Below are 19,623 nucleotides of genomic sequence, written 5' to 3' on the forward strand. Positions count from 1 at the left end.
TTTTTGTCATTGATATGTGTTGCAAATCTTTTTTTCCTAGTTTGTAACTTGTCTTTTCACTTTCTTTATGGCATCTCTTGATAAATAGGTATTAGTGGAGTTTTATTATAGCTAACCATCTTTTAAGATAATAGCTGTGTTTTCTTTTTAAAGAAATTCCTTCATATCCCAAATTTATAAAGATTCTCCTATATTGTCTAGTAAAGCTTTTATTTCTAAAAATTTGTTTACTTGTAAAAGTCATAAATATTCTTTAAAAATGTCAACAGTTTTGACATCCAGAAAGTGTAAAGCGAAGCTCCGTTCTCACACTTCTCTACTCTAGGAGTAAAGTGTCTTTTTCTGAAATTTCCCTCCAAGTGTATCTTCCTATTTCGTGTGTGTGCATGCACAACAGAGAATAAGAGAGGGAAGAAGTAAGGGAGAGATATTTCTAAGAAAAACTCAAGGAAAATGACAGTTGATAAATGTCAAGGTGCATTTTTTTTATTGTAAAAATGAGCCTTAGAGTAAAAACTTCGGTTAAGAGTGCCTTTTTCTCAGGAATTTGCTGTTAAGATTGAGTGGGGAGATTGATGTTCTGGTGGTGTCTACTCTCAAAAAATTATTTTTTTAATATTAAGAAATTATATAATTAACATGTGCAACATGATGTTTTGATATACATGTATTAATACATAGTGAAGTGAGTACTATAGTTAAAGTATTCTATACATGATAAGCAAATTAACGTATTCATCTCACAGTTACCTTATTTTGTGTTAAGAGCACTTAAAATCTGTCTTAGCAAATTTACAGTACACATTACAATGTTATTAACCATAGCCCCCGTGCTGTATGTTAGAACTGTAGTCTTTTTCAGCCTGTGTAGCTACAACTTTGTACCCTTTGACCTACATCTTTCCACCCCACCCCCACCTCCAGTTTCTTTTGTCCTTCTGTGGATCCCATAGACTGGGACATGTAAATGTCTGTAGGGGGCAGTCTCTGATAACAAAATCCACAGTATGTACTAACCTGTAGAAAATTACAGCATACCATAGCCTGTTTTTATTTTAAATAACCCAGCAAATGTGAATTTGTGATTTAAAAAACCAAGTAGGTATGTCTGTAAAATCTAGATATCTGTTCATACCCAAACACACTTATCTTAATGTTTGGAGAAGGGCAATAGTGAAAAAGTAAAATAGGATTGTGAATTTAGAGATGGGTTGAAATGAATAAAATTCAAATTTGTTTAATTTTTAATGTGTATTTATAGTTAGATTTCCAAATGGTTGCAACACTTAATATTTTAATAATAGCTAAGACTATAGCTAAGCATTAAGTTAACCACAGTAGGAAACTATCTGTGCCCAGTCATCGTATGTTTTATTAAAATGGAATGTTGAAACTCTCAGAATGTTAGATGCACAAAGGCTTATTGACTGTTTTTATTTTTATTTTTCTCTTTGTGGTTGATTTTCTTTCCTTCTACTTCTCACTACCTTTGGTACGAAGTCTCTTGAGTTCTCTCACACACTGAGTTCCTACTGGGTAGGTTTTTGATAACCGTATCTCTTTGGATTGTCATACATGGTGAGGCTGCTGGAATATATGACAACGGACATTTGGTGATACTTCTTATAAGGTGGATAGTTCAGGGTCTAGCACAGTTACAGTAGTACTGTACTAGCAGACATATCAGGACTTCTGTTTGCTTTACTCCCTCTTTCCTTTACCCTGATCAAAAATGTAGAATTATTATAAGTAAGTCTATATAAGCTAGGTACTGCTTTTTTTTTTTAAGTTTGATAGAAATGTTTTCTCCTTCTCTTTGTCTCCTCCTTCTTTATGTTACACACAATCATGATCACCCTTAATTTTGTTTTTCTAAATAAGTTTCATAATCCTATCATTCCTGAAAGAAATATTTAAGAAACCAGATAGTTCCGTTTTTTTTCCCCCCCCAATAGAAGACACTTCTTGCCTGCTTGCCACAGACCAGTAAGCATTTGGTCTGAATCATAAAGCTATACTGTGCCACAAATGGACTATGTCCTGGGATATCCAAAATACTACTTTCGTGTCCAAGAGGAAGTAACTGATTGTTCTGTCATATATAAGAAGAGGTAGCTGAAGTGCAGAGAAAGTGAAAAGAAATGTTGGCCTTTCGGTTTTTGTTTACAGGTGTGGAGGTTTGACGATTCTCTAGTTGGAAAGATTTCATTTTAAGGCAAAGGGTATGATTTTCTGGTTCTGTGGACCATATTTCCTCCTTATTTAACTGAGGTGCTAAACTTTTGGAACATCTGTTATCTTTGACTGTTTTAAACCCACAAGGTCTATTCTCTTTGATTGGGAAAGGAGCTTTTTCAAAACACAGAAGACTTTATTTTAAAATTATTTTTCTCCCTGGTTGGACTGAGAAGGGGAATGTAATTTGAAAGAGTGTCCCAAATGACTCTGGTAATTTCTGTCTCCCATTGAGAACCACTGCTGTAGAAGTAGCTCAAGGCATTTCCCTAGCAGCAGTTTTTTAAAGTTGAATGGGTATCAGAATTATCTGGGACACTCCATAAAAACACTTCAGTTCCCCAGTCTAGGAATTCATAGTTTTAACAAGTACCTGGTATGATTTTATTTTTGGGTCCTTAGACTACACTTTACAACATTTCTCTAGAGCTCTAGCACAATTTTAATTAGATTCATTAATTACGTAAGGTTTCAAATTATATTCCCCTCTTATGATGGGGGATTTTCAAAGGCCCTTTCTTATTGCAAGGTCTATAATTTCTTCTGTTCTCTGATTCCATTAATGGTTCTCCCTGTAGGTTCCATCTTTACTACTGACTTATCACCCTGGTGTTGTCATTAAACTTCATGTAATGATGCTCTGAGATACTTGGAACTCCAGGAATTAGTTCTTGTGAATGGTTTTCCTAGGTGATGACTGAGAGAGCTAACACAAGAACAAATGTTTATTGAGTGCTCTACGTGCTATAGCTGTTTTAAGTCCATTAGATATATAGTCTTCCATCTCGTAAAGGTAATTTGTTAATGAAAATTCCCTCATAGGAAAGTTTTCTTAAAATGTAAATAGAATTCCTATTAGTTTCATTAGCTAAATTTCTTTCTTTAAATTTCTTTAAAATGTAGTTGACCCTTGCCTAATACAGATATTAGGGGAACAACCCCCAGCCCCAGCTCCCTCTTCAAAGTTGAAAATTTAGGTATAACTTTTGACTTCCTAAAAGCTTAACTATTAATAGCCCACTGTTGACCTGAAGCCTTACTGATGACATAAAGATGACACATTTTGTGTGTTATATGTGTTATAAACTATATTCTTACAATAAGATAAACTAGAAAAAAGAAAATGTTAATAAGAAAATTTTAAGGAAGAAAAAATATATTTACTGTTTATTAAGTGGAAGTGAATTATCATAAAGGTCTTCATCCTCATCATCACACTGAATAGGCTGACGAGAAGAAGGAGGAGGAGGAGGAGTTCTTTCTGTCTTAGGAATAGCAAAAGCAGAAGAGGTAGAGGAGGTGGAAGGGGTGATGAGAGGCAGGCACCCTTGTTCCAACTTTTATTGTGATTAATCCATGTAGAAGTGGACCTGTGCAGACCGGGTGCAGTGGCTCAAGCTTGTAATCCCAACACTTTGGGAGGCCGAGGTGGGCAGATCTCTTGAGGTCGCGAGTTCGAGACCAGCCTGGCCAACACAGTGAAACTCCATCTCTACTAAAAATACAAAAATTAGCCGGGTGCGCACCTATAATCCCTGTTACTTGGGAGGCTGAGGCAGGAGAATCGCTGGAACCCAGGAGGCAGAGGTTGCAGTGAGCCAAGATCGCACCACTGCATTTCAGCCTGGAAGACAGTGAGACTCCATCTCAAAAAAAAAAAAGGGTCCTGTACCCATGTTGTTTAAAGGTCAACTGTAAACATAATTACTTATCCTAACACAACCAAACTGATCTTTTCTATTTATTAATTATGCCGTAATAAATGTCCTCCTGTCCTCTCTTTGGCTTTTGTACCTTATTACTCATTAAAACTTTACTTACAGGAAAACATACATATAATAGGCAGTGCTTGTGTAATTCAAGTTTAGTGCAAAAATCTTTCATGCAAATAGAATGATAAAGGCAAAAGAAATGAAACAAAGCAGTGCAAATGATCTCTGTCCGTAAGTCAATATCAGAGAAACCTTGATCTACAAGATTCATTGCTATAAATTAGCAAATAAGAAATGCTTAAAGAGAACTTAATGCCCATCTGTACACAATTTAACTGTGAAGAGGAACAACTGCATGAAAGCTCTTGTTTTGTGCTTTTGAGATTTGTGAAATTCAAATGGGTCGTTGAAAATGTGAATAAATGCCCCGTAATCCAAAATAGAAATTGCTTCTAAAGGATAATTTTTTTAAACAAATGGAGTACTGTCCCTTTGTTTTGACTCTATTAATATATATTTCCTATAATGTCTTTAATATTTGTAATCACTTCATAGAGAAGGTACATAATGATTCCATTTTTATAGGAAACTCAGGTACAGAGAAGTCAAGTAGCTTGCCCAGTGTCTCACAACTGGCAAATGGTAGAACCAGGATTAGACAAGGCAGCTGGCTCCAGAGATGCATTTTTACCACTGGGCAATATATTATGTATTATGTCTGTATTATTGCTTTTGGAGACTTGTTTTTGTTACAAATGGAAGCTAGTATACCGCTACAATATCTTTCTGTCTTGAGGCTGTCAACTTAAGGTTTTATTTTGACTGGAATTAATTTACTGTGATTTAATTATAGAATTTAAAACCAATCTTATACTTTTTGTTTTTGTTTTCCTTTTTACCCTTCTCCTAAAGGGCTTTCAACGCTTCAGGATATTGAAATAGGAGTGCAGCATATTTTAGCAGACATGATTGCTAAAGACAAAGACACGCTTGACTTCATTCGGAACTTGTGAGTAACTCTTTTATGGAGTTTTCTGCTTTATGGACTCGTGCTGTTAAGGGTCACACGGTTAGTGCTAATACCAATGTTCATTAAAAACTTTGTTTTCAGACCTTTTTTTTTTTTTAAGGAGCAGAACTCTTTGTTCAAATAGCATAACCGAAATATATAAAACAGATAAAAGTAAAGTTGTTTTAATTGAATTCTGGGCAGGGAGCCTGGAACTCTGCCTACTCACCCTCTTTATGCTGAGGCGTCTCAGTGGAGGGGCCTGATGAGTTTAAAAACCATTGCCTTACACAATATATATGAAGAGAGATTGATGTCCTTTAGAGTGGCATTGCTTTTTAAACATGTTGATTGTGATGTATGCTTAATTTTATAGTATCTTGTTTCTGGTGTTTACCAGTGATTGGCTTAATTTGAGAATGTGTAATATCAGATGAGGGTAAAAGGACTGACCTCCAGATGATTTTTAGCTGTTGGGGGAGCAGCTTATCTATGGGATCACAGTCCTGGTTTATCAGACATTAAAGATCTTTGACCTAGAGCCTTCTTGGGCTTATGGGTTTTATGCCTCATTACAAAAACACATTAATTTAAAACTCTCTTTTTATATATTTTGTTCTTTTTCTGCTGTGTATCAGAAGAGAAGACACGTTTCTGCCAGAGGTCTGTTCTCCCTCTCTCTCCCTCCACATATCTAGCTGTTTGAGCTGTGCCGAGAAGAGGAAAGGAGATGACCTAGTTGACTACTGTTGCTTGTCAGGGTTTTTTGTTAGTACAAGGCAGATAACTTTTCTATTTTCTCAGAGGCCCCAGCAGGAATGAGTTGAAGCAAAATTCTTGCTCAGGTTTTAAAATGTGTTTTTATAAGTAATTATGCTGCTTAAATTTGGTTCAGTATTATAAATTGTTATTGGAAGCTGTCCTGACACGTCCTTTTGTTTCTCTTTTTTTTTAGTTTTTAATTGACTATGACTGCCTAACTTAGTGATTAGAAAAGTCTGATATTTAGATCAGAGCTGTTGGTTTGATTTCTATAGAGAGTTTTGATCTTTTACATAATTGCAGATGGTTTCTGAATTCATTTAGGCATTTTATGGGGAGATTGAGTAGATATATAAATAGATCTGGAGGACTATGCTAGTATCAGTAGGCAAAGAGTCCTCTTTTGATGGGGCAGTAATATTGATTTCATAGCTGGGCATCATTAAAAAAACTCACTTGGACTTTTTTGCTATCCTTATTTCTATATATTCTTTACTAAAGCACAAATTAATAAATGCTTGTTTTTTGAACACTTGGGTATCTGAACAGGTGCCAGAACAGACACGTTTGTATCCAGTCATCTCTGGCAAAAGTGTCCTCAAAAAAGGTAAATGAGAAAGATGTTGATAAGTTTCTGCTCTACCAGCATTTTTCGTGCAACATAAGAAGCATTCACCATCATCAGGTAAATAAAGAAACTGCATGTGCATGCTGATACAGTAATAATGATAATATTTTAGATTTGCCTGCTACTTTACTAAGAATTTAAAGAATTTTATGTCAACTGTTTTCTTTTTTCTTTATATAAATTCTTATAATATTGTCATATCCTCGCCACTTCACAAATTGGGAACGAACGACCCAGAGCAGTTAGTTAATAAGTGACATTGAGAATTATAGCAGAGCTGACAATATAACATTTTAGATATCTTGACTTTTTGGCTGGTGATCTTTTTGTTAGACTCTGCTTCCTAGTATCCTTATATTTGAGCTCAATTCTGGATCTCTTCCATGTGAAATACAAATCTGAGATACCTGATTTAGAATAAAGTGTGAGAGGTCTCATTTAGTTATACAAATCATAGTCGTTGTACTTCAGTCTTTTAGTTTCATTTTTCAGTTTACTAAATTTTTTTTTCGTAAATGTAGTCATAGGCTATATCTATGTTGTGGAATGTAGCTTTTAAATTATAAAGGGAAAAAAGAGAGGAGATAACAAAAAATACAGTAATACTGGCATTTATATTTACATATGTAGCGACCTTTATCAGTGCTCCTTACTTCTTTTTATGGCTTCAAGTTACTATCTAGTACCCTCTCATTCCAGTCTGAAGCACTTCCTGTACTATTTCATGTAAGGCAGGTCTACTAGTGACAAACTTCCTAATTTTTGTTTTTTCTGGAAAATCTTAATTTCTCCTTTTTTAAAAAAAATTTATGTTTAATTGTGGTAAAATACATTTAACATAAAATGTACCATCATAACCCTTTTTAAGCATACAGTTCAGTAATGGGAAGCATAGTTATATTGTTGTGCCACCAATCTCCAGAAATTTTTTATCTTGCAAAACTGAAACTCTATGTCCATTAAACATTTCCTTCATTTTTTTACAGAGAGTTTTTTAAAATATAGAATTCTTGGTTGATGGTTTTAAATTTTTCCCTTTTAATACTAAATATACCATCCACTCTTATGGTATGGCCTCCATGGTTTTTTATGAGGAATCAGGTGTTAATCTTACGATGCCTTATTTGTGACAAGTCTCTTCTCTCTTGCTGCATTCAGGATTCTGTGTCTTTATCTTTTGACAGTTTGATTATAATGTGTCTTGTTGTGGGTCTTTCTGAGTTTATCCTACCTGGAGTTTATTGTGATTCTTACACGTGTAGATTAATGTTTTTCATCAAACTTGATAAATTCTTCATAATAATTTAAAGAAAATATCCTTTCTGCGCCTTTCTCTCCTCTCCTGGGTCTCCCATTATACGTAAAGAGTATGATTGATAGTGTCTCACAGGTCTCGGCCTCTGTTCCTTTCCTTTCTTTAGTTTTTTCTTTTTTCTCTGACTGTATATTCCCGTTTGACCTGTCTTCAGGCTTGTTGATTTGTTCTTTTTATTCAAATTTGCTGTTGAACCCCTAGTACATTTTTTATGTCAGTCATTGTACTTTTCAGCTCCGTAATTTCTATTTGGTTCTTTTTTATAATTTCTAACTCTTATTTTTTATATGGTTGAAAGATCATTCTCCTGGCTTTCTTTAGGTCTCTGTTCATGATTTTCTTGAATTCAGCATATTTAAGAGAGTTAATTTAAAATCTTTGTTTTGTAAGGCCAATGTCTAAGCTTTCTCATGGACAGTTTCTTTGATTTTTTTTTTTTTTTTTTTTTGGTAAAGTCTGTATATGTTGTATATTATACCTTGATAACTCTGGAAATCAGATTCTCTCCCCTCCCTCGTGTTTGTTGTTGCTACTTGCTTTGTGGGGTGGTTTGTTCTAGTGACTTTTCTTAACTAGTTTTGTAAATTTTTATTCTTTGTTATGTGTGTCCACTGAGGTCTCCCTTGTTAGCTTAGTAACCATCTAGTTATTTAACAGAGATTCCCCTGAATGCCTGGAGCCAAAAACAAAAACAAAATAAACCCTAAAAGAAAAAACCCCAAACTCTCCCAGACTTTGCAGATTGATTCTTTATTGGGGCACTCCTTCAACACTTAGTGAGGCCACTAACAGCTCTGCCTTAGCCTTTTCTTCCTGTTTGCATGGAGCCCAAAGTTCTTTTAGAGGTGAAAGCTTAAGGTTCCCTCAGATCTTTTCAGAGCATGCACCCTGGCCCTCAGCATGCCCAGGAATTTTACAAAGCCCCTTTTCCCTCAAATATCTCATTTCCACGCTTATTTTTCACAGGTTTTTTGGTCTGTGTGTTAGTTGCCCCCGTGTTATCCCTTACCCCTCATGGCTGGTGCTAATATGTTTGCCTTTAAGTACTTTTGACAAAGGCCACCTGGGAGGCTTCTTCTGTCCTGAGTAAGCTCCAAGGCATGTGAAATAAAGGCAAGCCCTTGAGTCAGTTCCTCAGGGACCCACCAGACATCAAAACACACAACCGTAGTTATTTGAGAATAAGGTCCATATTGCTCCTTCTGATAAGAGCAACCTGCCCTAGGAAAGTGGGCTGTCATCTTCAGAGGCCACTGCTGAGACTGGTGTAAGTTAAAAGTGCTCTCTTATAGAAATTCTGCAGCTTCTTTCTGTAAGTGTTTCTTTCGTTGTTATAAAATTTTTATTAGATTCCATAGTTGTGAAAAAGTTAATTCTGATGGTTTTTGCTACCTTACCTTTGTGGAGGGATGATATTTAGAGTTCCCTACTCCACAATTTTCAGTGATGTCACTCCTAACAACATCTTTAAAGTACAGGATCGCACGCTCCTTGTTCTATTCCAGAGCTGGAGTGTGGCTTTTAACATTATATAAAGTTTTCTTTATTACCTTGTTTAATGCTTTTTATTCTGAAGTCTGCTTTGGTATGAGGATTGCCTTGCAACCCGCGCTTTCTTAAAGGAAACTGACCCCACTCTTGTTTTAATCTCGGCCCTAGAATTATATTAATGCTTGCCCTTGGTCCTTTTGCCAGAGCTTTCCAAAGTCTTTAGAGTGAGAAACTTATTCTGTAGACTAGTATACAGTTGGTAAACTTTTTCTGTAAAGGTCCAGTGAACAAATATTTAAGGTTTTGTGAGCCAGATGGCTTTTGTTGCAACTACACAACTGCTGTGTAACACAAAAGCAGTCATAGACAATACATAATGAATGAGCATGGTTGTGTTTCAATAAAATTTTATTCACAAAAAACAGATGGCAGGCTGGATTTGGCCCATAGGTCATAGTTTGCTAACTTCTGCTCTAGTGAAGGATCTGAAGAAGGGTATATGTGTACAATATTCTCTGAGTTCTTACACATTCAGAATTGTTTTCTATGGCCTTAAAACTTGAAGGATAGCTTGGCATGGTATAATCATTTTTGTTTGCACTTTCTTTCCTTAAGTTTCTTGAATATGTTGCTCTGCTGTTGGCTTCCTTTGTATGTTATGTTTGAGAAATCTGATGCCAGTATAATTCTCTGTCTCCTAGAAATGCAAAGAGATGGGTTCTGTGTTGTGTTTTATTTATTCTCTTTATTGGTTTTATAGTTTTTTGAGAAAGGGAGAGGGAGATTTGAAGTTAGGAAACTGTCAGTGTTTTTCAAACCTGGAATTTCTCAAAAAATAATTTTAAAATTTATTTTTCTTCCTATCTGCATTTTACTGCTATAAAGAGAGAATAATAGAAAAAACTAGTATTCCTAACCTTTCATGTAATACTTAATTTTCATCATTAAGAATGTGATTATTTGGCATGGTGGCGCATACCTGTAGTCCCAACTACTCAGGAGCCTGAGGTGGGAGGATTGCTTGAGTCTAGAATTTCTGGACTGAAGTGTGCCATGCCGATTGGGTATTCACATTAAGTTCAGTATCAATATGGTGACCCCACAGGAATGGGAGACTACTGGGTTGCCTAAGGAGGGGTGAACTGGCCCAGGTCAGAAAAGGAGCAAGTTAAAACTCCTGTGCTGATCAGTAGTGGGATTGCTCCTGTGAATAGCCATTGCCTTCCAGCCTGGGCAACAGTGTGACCTTGCCTCTTAAAAAAATAAAAAAGTAATTGTTTTTCGTTTAAGATGACACAGATGTGAAAAAATTTTGTTTTGTTGTAACAAGACATGAAGAGTGTTGGATTATCCCACAAGTATTTCCTGAAAGGTTATTTTATGTTGGGTCCTATTTAGGGTATAGAGGTGACACGGCCCTTGCCCTTTTGAATATTTGAAATGTTTCACTATTATATCTAAAGTTGTCAACTTTACTTTTGTGCACACTATATTTACCGCATCAGGTGAAGTAGTGAAGTACATACTTTCAATAATTTGAAAGAAAGTATGGTGAAATTTTACATACCTAGTTGTTATAGTCTACTGACACAGATATAACATAATGAAAAATAATTTTTAACAGTACCAGTGACTAAGTATACTAACATTCCTTTTGCAGAAGTAGTTTTTCTGTCTTATTTTGTCCACCTTTTATGTTTATTTAATTTTATTGCAACTTTGGAAAAACATGAATGCTTTTATTCTGTTAAACCTAGCCTTCTAATTTCTGCTTGAAAATATTTTTTTGGGCTCTGCATTTTAGCTGCTGTGTTTAACACGTGGCATTCTGAGTTAGTGACTGAATTTAAGATTATGATTGACACAGGCTTCTGGGTGTGACGGTATTCAGGCCTGGGAAAGCAGAGCATTTTGGAAATGTCAGTTTTGAAAAACAGCACTGCCCTTTTACGAACTTTTTAGTTTATCATGCACAGGCCGGATTGATGATATGCTAGGTTACAAAAACAGCTTCCCAATTCCTGTAGTGCTGAAACCTCATGTCCCAACTCTGAACCTTACTTTTCAGCCTTTACGTAAATACCCTAGCACATAGTATCACAGAATACAGAAATGAATGCAAATGATGAAAGACAGTGTGGTGAAGGAAAATTACTGTGGAACTCTCTCCGAGTACTGTGGGAATAGCCATTAATAGCTGCTTAGTAAATTCTTCCAGCTGCATCTTTTTTTCTTTCTTTTTCAAATTGGTCCTTAGTGTGATCTTTTCTACCACATGAATTTGTAGCTCAGTCTTCACATTCTCTCATGGGAGTTTCTGTTCCTTATCTTTATTGGTGTGTATTTTCACTGACATGCAATTTCCTGTGTCTTATACTACCTATTTCCTGTTCAGTGTCACCATCTGCAATAATTTTGCTTTAACCCACTACTCATTTTCAATTCCAGTTTCTGTCCCAAGCTTTATTATTTCTGTTACTTTACTCCCCTCTCCACCATGGGTCTTCCTGTGTGTCAGGATTTTTTGTAAGTTTGACATATTACATTACTAGGTATGGTAAAAAAGAGCAAAAATCCTCCAATAATGTGTTGTGATGTTATGCCATAGTTATATAAATCAGAATTAAATAACTCTCCTCTATATTGTTGTACTCTACTTGAATTAATTTATTAGAGATAATTTCTTGTATGAAGAACTTCTGTTTACTAAGCTGGCACAACCTATGGCAAATACGGAAGTCTCTGCTGAGCTCAAACAAGTTTATTTTGTATTCACAATTTATTTCTTTGTAGATAGTTCTATGCAGTATTATTGAATATATTGTTTTATGTAAGCTTACTTTTTTTTTTTTTCTTAGACAATATCTTGCTCTTTCACCCAGGCTGGAGTGCAGTGGCAGAATCCCACCTCATTGCAACTTCCACCATGAGGGTTGAAGGCATTCTCCCACTTCAGCCTCCTGAGGAGCTAGGACTATGGGCGTGCACAAGCACACCTGGATGATTTTTGTATTTTTTGTAGAGTTGGGATTTCACCATGTTGCCCAGGCCCATCTTGAACTCCTGAGATCAACCAGTCCACCTGTCTTGGCCTGTCAAAGTGCTGGGATTACAAGCATGAGCCACCGTACCCAGCCTAAACTTTTATTTCTAAGTGATTGTTTTATTTCTGCTGACGTTTACTTTAGAAATTTCTCAAGTATATAAGAAAAAAGTCGGCCGGGCGCGGTGGCTCAAGCCTGTAATCCCAGCACTTTGGGAGGCCGAGACGGGCGGATCATGAGGTCAGGAGTTCGAGACCATCCTGGCTAACACGGTGAAACCCCGTCTCTACTAAAAAATACAAAAACTAGCCGGGCGAGGTGGCGGGCGCCTGTAGTCCCGGCTACTTGGGAGGCTGAGGCAGGAGAATGGCGTAAAAACCCGGGAGGCAGAGCTTGCAGTGAGCTGAGATCCGGCCACTGCACTCCAGCCTGGGCGACACAGCGAGACTCCGTCTCAAAAAAAAAAAGAAAAAAGTCCTCTATATATTTTTTAAAACTCTGACAATTTATTTAAAATTTTACTCAATATTTTAAAAATTTAAATTAAAGTTAGAAAAATATGCTTTTTATCTTTTGACATTCTTTTCAACATGAAGCACAAATTGAGAAATTTTCGTAGCAGAATTATTTTCTGGTAATATTAAGTTGAATTATTTTAAGCTTGTTTCACCACAGATAGGAAGTCTAAGTTTTTGTTAGAGATCCTCATGGAAATGTGCTAAAATTGTTAAAATATCAGTTTGTGTCCTGTAAAGGGAGAACTTAGTTTATTAAAACTCCATTCATTAAGAGTGATTGGAAGAAAGCCATTAAGAATTAGTGAAAAATCTGAATATATATTGAAGTGATGTTGTTTCTTTTATTTTTAATATATAATACACATAAATATATGTAGACTAGCAAATATTATTTAAGGGAAGCTGTTAACTTGATTAAATTATTTGGTTAATTTGTGTTAAGATTTGTCATCTTAATAATTGGTATTGAAGAGTGCTTTAAGAAAAGAGTGTTTTAATTTTCTAATAGCTTTATTGAAGTAAAATTCATATCGCATATAATGCAACCATTAGAACTTTATAAGTTCAGTAGTTTTTCGTAAATTCACTGAGTTGTGTAACCGTTACCACAAGCAATTTTAGGACATTTTTCTCCCAAATATTTCCTTGCGTCAAGCTCTAGGCACCCAACTTTCTATCTCTACAGATTCGTCTGTTCTGGTCATTTCATATAAAGGAATCGTACAACATGCAGGTTTCTTTCACTTAGCATAATGATTTCAGAGTTTGTCAGTTACGGTACGTATTAGTACACCTTTCCTTTTTATTGCTACATAATATTACATTATATGGATTCTCCACATTTTACTTATCCATTCATCAGTAAGCGAATACTTCGGTTGTTTCTACTTTTTGGGCATTATGAATAATGCTATGAACATTCGTGTCTAAGTTTTTGTGTGGACATATGTTTTTATTTCTCTTGGATATGTACCTAGGAATGGAATTGCTGGGTTATATGGTAGCTTTACGTTTAACCTAATCTGCCATATTATTTTCCAAAGTGGCTATGCCGTTTTTACATTCTCACCAGTAGTTTGTGAAGGTTCCAATTTCTCTACATCCCCCCCAACATTTATTGTCCATCTTTTTGTGTTTTGATTTGCATTTCTCTAATGATGTTGAGCATCTGTTCATGTACTTATCGTCATTTGTATATAATTTTTGAACAAATACCTCTTCAGATCTTTTGTACATTTTAAATTGGATTGTGTCCAGGCGTGATGGGCCACACCTGTAATCCTAACACTTTGGGAATTGAGGCAGGTGGATCGCCTGAGGTCAGGAGTTCGAGACCAGCCTGGCCAACATGGTGAAACCCCATTCTCTTAAGAAAGTAAATAAATTGGGTTTTGTTTTCTTATTGTTGAACTGTAAGAGTTTTAAATATATTCTAGATACCCTTATGTGACATATGATTTGCAAAAATTTTTATCCCATATTGTTCATTTTCTTTTCACTTTTTTGGTACTATTTTTTGAGGCACAAAAACTAAAATTTGTTGAAGTTCAATCTGTTTTTTTGTTATTGATTACACTTTTGGTTTTATATCTAAGAAGGCTTTATGACTTGGTGTCATAAATATTTTCTTCTTTTTTAATGGAAATTTTATAGTTCTAGTTCCTATATTAAGGTCTAAGATCACTTTTGAGTTAATTTGTATGTATAGCATGAAGTAGGTGTCTGTTCACTTTTGTTCTTTTGCATGTGGTTAATTCTAGTTATCCCAGATTTATTGAAAAGACTGGGTTTTCTTCATTGAATTTTCTTGGTACCCTTGTTGAAAATCAGTTGACTCTATGTGTATAGGGTTATTTCTGGTCTCCAGTTCTATTCCATTCTATGTCTATCCGTATGCCAGTCCCCACTGTCTTGATTACTGTGTCTTTGTAGTAACTTTTGAAATTGGGAAGTGAGAATCTTCCAAGTTTATTTTTATTTTTAAAAATTGACTTGACTATTCTCAGTCCTTTGAATTACTATATGTGTTTTAAAATTAGTTCGCCAATTTCCGCAAAAGATGCCAATTGGGATTTGATAGAGATTTCACTGAATTTGTAAATCAGCCTGGGGAGTATTGCCATCTTAGCAATATTAGGCCTTCTGATCCATGAACATGGGATGTCTATTTATTTAGATCTTCTTTAATTTCTTTCAACAGTGTTTTGTAGTTTGCAGAGTACAGTTGTTCCTTGGTATATACAGGAGATTGATTCCAGGATCCCTGCATATACCCAAATCTATGTATATGCAAGTCCCAGAGTTGGCCCTGCAGAACCCGTGTATATGAAAAATCAGCTCTCCTTATACGTGGGTTTCAGATTCTGCAATTACTGTGTTTTCAATCCCTGTTTGGTTGAAAAAATTCTGCATATAAGTCAGCACATGCAATTCAAACCTGTATTGTTCAAAGGTCAACCATTTAAGTTTTGAACTTTTTTTGTTAAATTTATTCCTAAGTATTTTATTCCTTTTGGTGGTATCATAAATGGAATTTAAAAAAATATTTTCAGAGTGTTTATTGCTTGTATGTAGAAATTAATTTTATATGTTGAGCTTGTGTTTTGCAACTTTGCTGAGCTCTTTATTAGTTCTAATAGTTTTGTAGTGAATTGCTTAGAATTTTCTATATATAAGATCATGTTAGCTGCAAATAGAGAAAGTTTTACATCTTCCTTTCCAATATAGATGGCCTCCCTTCCTTTTCCCTGGCTAGAACCTTCAGTACAATGTTGTGAGAGTGGACACACTTGTCTTGTTTCTGGTCTTTGATCAGTAAATGTGATGTTAGCTGTGAGATTTCTGTGCACATGCCCTTTCTCACATTGAAGAACTTTCCTTATGTTTCCAAGTTTGTTGAGTGTTTTTTTTATCATGAAGGGCTACCTGATTCTGTCAGATGTTTTTCCACATCTATTGAGATGATCATAGGATTTTTATTATTTATTCTATGGATATAATGTGTTAGGTTAATTGATTTTTTCAATGTTAAATCAACCGGGCATTCCTGGAATAGATTCTAGTTGATCTTGGTGTATAATCCTTCTTATATGTTTCTGGATGTGGTTTGCTAGTGCTTTATTATGGATTTTTACATCTATATTCATAAGAGATACTGGTTTGTAGTTTTCTTGTGAAGTCTTGTCTGGTTTTTCTATCAGAGTAATACTGGCCTAATAGAAATATTTGGGAAGCTTTTCCTTCTCTAATATCTTTTGGAACGTTTGTGAAGAATGAATATTGATTCTTTTAAAAATGTTTGGTAGAATTCAGTGGTGGTGCCATCTGGGCCTGGACATTTATTTGTGGAAAATTTTCAAATTACGAATTCAGTGTCCTTACTTTTTATAGGTCTGTTCAGATTTTCTGTTTCTTTTTGGTTTGTTTTTGGTAGTTTGTGTCTTTTTAGGAATTTGTCCATTTTATCTTAGTTGTCTAATTTGTTATACAGTTGCTCATGGTATCCCTTATAATCTTTTTTATTTCTATAAGGTCCTTAATAGTGGCTTCTCTCTTGTTCCTGATTTTGTTATTTGAGTGTTTCCTGTTGTTTTTCTTGATTAGTCTAGTGAAAGATCTGTCAATTTTGTTGATATCTTTAAAGAACCAATTTATGGTTTTGTTGATATTTATTGCTTTTCTATTCTCTATTTTATTTTTACCTTATTATTTATTATTTTCTTTTGCTTGTTTTGGTTTTGTTTGTACTTCTTTAAGGAGTGTTTTAAATGTGTTTTAAGACAGTCATACTTTTAATATTTTAATTAAGAGCATGGACAGGTCTGAGTTTAAATTCTTTTTTTGCTACTTGCTAGCTTTGTGATTTGGAACAGGTTTCAGAAAAATTATTATGTAAAATGAAGGTAATACACGCATCACTGGTGACTCTAAGGATTACTTGAGATAATATATTTAAAGTGCTTAGATGGGCTCTACAATTAGTAATGCTCAATGGATGGTAACAATTTGTAGCTACTAAATATTGCACATAGGGATTTTACATGTTTGTATTTATCTTAGCACAGGTTATCTTTTCAAATTATAAAAAGTATACCCTTCCAGCTCCAGATGATCAAAAGTTTTTAATTAGTACAATCTGCAATGAGATTTTTAGATCATCGAAGTTTCTTCTTGTACATGTGATAGATAGGCTTTGTATCTGCATTTTATTTTCTAAGAACATGTTAGGGTTTTCCTTATGAGGGAGGTATGTTACTTGAAAAAAGTGTAAGTAAATGATTATTTTAAAATGTATTCTTGGTAAATAAATGAGTAAAAAATTCATATAGCTGTCAGCTACATAGCTGCCTGATTTGTTTCATATATTTTGTGGATTATTAGTCTTTGCCTTATGTTTGCACTCAGATTCTGGCAATTAACCGTGGAGAAAATTTGAAGGTACTGACGGTTAAGGTCAATATTTCTGATGGAGTGAAGGATGAATTCTGTAGGTGGTGCATCCAAAACAGGTCTGTTTACAGATATTTACAGAATTTTCTTTCTTTTCTAAAATATGATACTGATATCTATATGTACTGATATGTAAAGATGTCTATTATGTAAAAATTATTAAAAAGCCAGTGACAGGCTAGGCGCGGTGGCTCACGCCTGTAATCCCAGCACTTTGGGAGGCCGAGGGGGGTGGATCATGAGGTCAGGAGTTCAAGATCAGCCTGGCCAAGATGATGAAACCCCGTCTCTACTAAAAATACAAAAACAAAAAATTAGCCAGGTGTGGTGGTGCGTGCCTGTAATCCCAGCTACTCAGGAGGCTGAGGCAGAGAATTGCTTGAACCCGGGAGGCTGAGGTTGCAGGGAGCTGAGGTTGTGCCACTGCACTCCAACCTGGGCAACAGAGCAAGATTCTGTCTCAGAAAAAAAAAAAAAAAAAAGCCAATGACAGACAAGGTAAATAGTGTCCCTTTTGCATTAAAAAAAAAAAAAAAAAAAGTATGTGTGTCAGGCATGTTTAAATAGAGAATATCCAGGAAGGTGTATGAGGAATTTTTGATAGTGATTATCTCTGTGGAGAAGAACTTTTTTACTTCATTACTTTTCTGTACTATTTGAAACTTTTGTAAGATCATCTTTTCCCTTGCAAAAACAAACTAACAAAGATATACTGTATATATCATATCTGAAGTGTTTAGCTCTTTAAGGATGATGGAAACAAAAAATAACTTATTGGATATTACAATATAAATCTCTAAGCATTCTGTATGTGGGAATAAATGTTGCATATTAAGGATGATTGAAAGAAACATTAAATTTTTTAGATATTTTAAGGAAATGTCTAAGCTTATGTAATTTTTTATTACCCTTTTTATTTGTTAAGGAGCCTATAAAATAGCACTATGTTTGTATAATACTTTTTACTTTTAGTTTTAATTTTTCGGAGTGTAATTGATCCTCACAACAATCTATTTAGTTGGTAGAGCAGATTTTGTAGTCACCATTTAGCCAGTGAGAAAACTGATACAAAGAGGTAAGTAAAGTGGCTTCCTAGCAGCTAGGAGATGTAAATTTTGATAAAGTTCATCACCAGCTGGCTCTATGTAACTTTAGAATAGAGAGATTCCTAGGAATGATACTTAAAAAGTTAGATGAATTGTTCTTTGAGAATAAGTATCATGGATTTTGGAAATCAGTTATCTCATTCAACAGAACTGTTTTGTTAATTCATTAAAAGCCATGAAGGATCAACTTGCTTAACAACCAAATACTATTAACTAAGCAACCATTAAGTAAAACAACAATCTAAATGTTAATCAATAGGTAAATTGCTTAAGCCAGTTATGTTATGTCCATATGGTGGAATTCTGTGCAGCCATTTTGAAAAAGTGGAAATAGAGCTGAAGTTGAAGTATGAACACGTCTTATTAAGTTAAAAAGACAATTTACAATTAGCATTTATTTATAGTATGATTTCATTAGAGGCAAATAAATGTCTTTGTATTACTTGTATATGTTTTCCTATATACTTGTCTTGTCTTTTTTCTTTTTCTTGTTTTGAGAGACAGAGTCTCAATGTGTTGCGTAGGCTGGAGCACACAGGTGCTATCATAGCTCACTGCAGCCTCAGTCTCCCAGACTCCAGTGATTCTCCCACTTTAGTCTCCTGTGTAGCTGGGACCATAGGTGCGCACCACTGGATAAACTGATTTTTTTTTTCTAAAGAGATGAGGTCTTACCGTGTTGCCGTGTTGCCCAGGCTGGTCTTGAACTCCTGGGCTCAAGCGGCCCTTCTGCCTGAGCCTCCCAAAATGCTGGCATGACAGACATGACCCACCATGCCTGGCTAGTTGTTATTTTTTATGAATGCTTATTTTCTTTATAAATAAGCAAATAAATTCCAGTGAAAGGAAAGAGAAAATGTATGCCTAAAAGAAATCCTAGATTTAAAAAATTAGGAAATTAGGTAAGATATGATAAAACTCTAAGATAGTTTCATAGAGGAAACTCCTAAGAAGTAGATATATTTGAGTTTGAATTCCAGTTGTATGACTTTCTACCTCTGCACCTATGGGCTTGTTACTTAATTTCTTTCTCAGTTTTGTCTATCCTTAAAATGGTAATATTTTCCTTATAGATTTGAGAGAATTAAGTGATAATCTATGTAACTGTGTAGCACAATGCCTGGTGAAGAACAGGCCTTTGATGGTATTTGTTATTACAAAGTAGTGGATTATTGTGCTAATTCTTTTTAGAAATGTTTTAGTAAATTACAGTAAGTTGAAGACAACTTCTGGCTTATTTTTCTTTAAATATTCATAATACTCAGTATCAGAGTCAGTCCTCAATAGTTAAAGAAAAATATGCTTTTAAGCTATTTATTATCTTTAGACTAAGTAAATGTCAAGGAATTTTTTT

The 19,623-nt window shown here is 34.9% G+C and overlaps 1 protein-coding gene across 4 annotated transcripts in view; it reads left to right on the forward strand.

Moving 5' to 3' along the window:
- The window catches only part of SRBD1 (S1 RNA binding domain 1), a 221,317-nt gene that overhangs the window by 32,160 nt on the left and 169,534 nt on the right, over window positions 1–19,623 (forward strand). For 3 of the 4 annotated variants that reach the window (XM_005575971.5, XM_045369393.3, XM_074011855.1), the window contains 3 exons: window positions 4,860–4,956; window positions 6,268–6,403; window positions 17,119–17,222. In XM_005575971.5, coding sequence (XP_005576028.3) covers window positions 4,860–4,956; window positions 6,268–6,403; window positions 17,119–17,222 — 337 coding nt within the window. The remainder of the gene's footprint in view (window positions 1–4,859; window positions 4,957–6,267; window positions 6,404–17,118; window positions 17,223–19,623) is intronic. The other variant, XM_074011856.1, reaches the window with a different exon arrangement.

This window comes from Macaca fascicularis, chromosome 13, assembly GCF_037993035.2.
Source record: "Macaca fascicularis isolate 582-1 chromosome 13, T2T-MFA8v1.1".
In the NCBI taxonomy this organism is placed as follows: domain Eukaryota; kingdom Metazoa; phylum Chordata; class Mammalia; order Primates; family Cercopithecidae; genus Macaca; species Macaca fascicularis.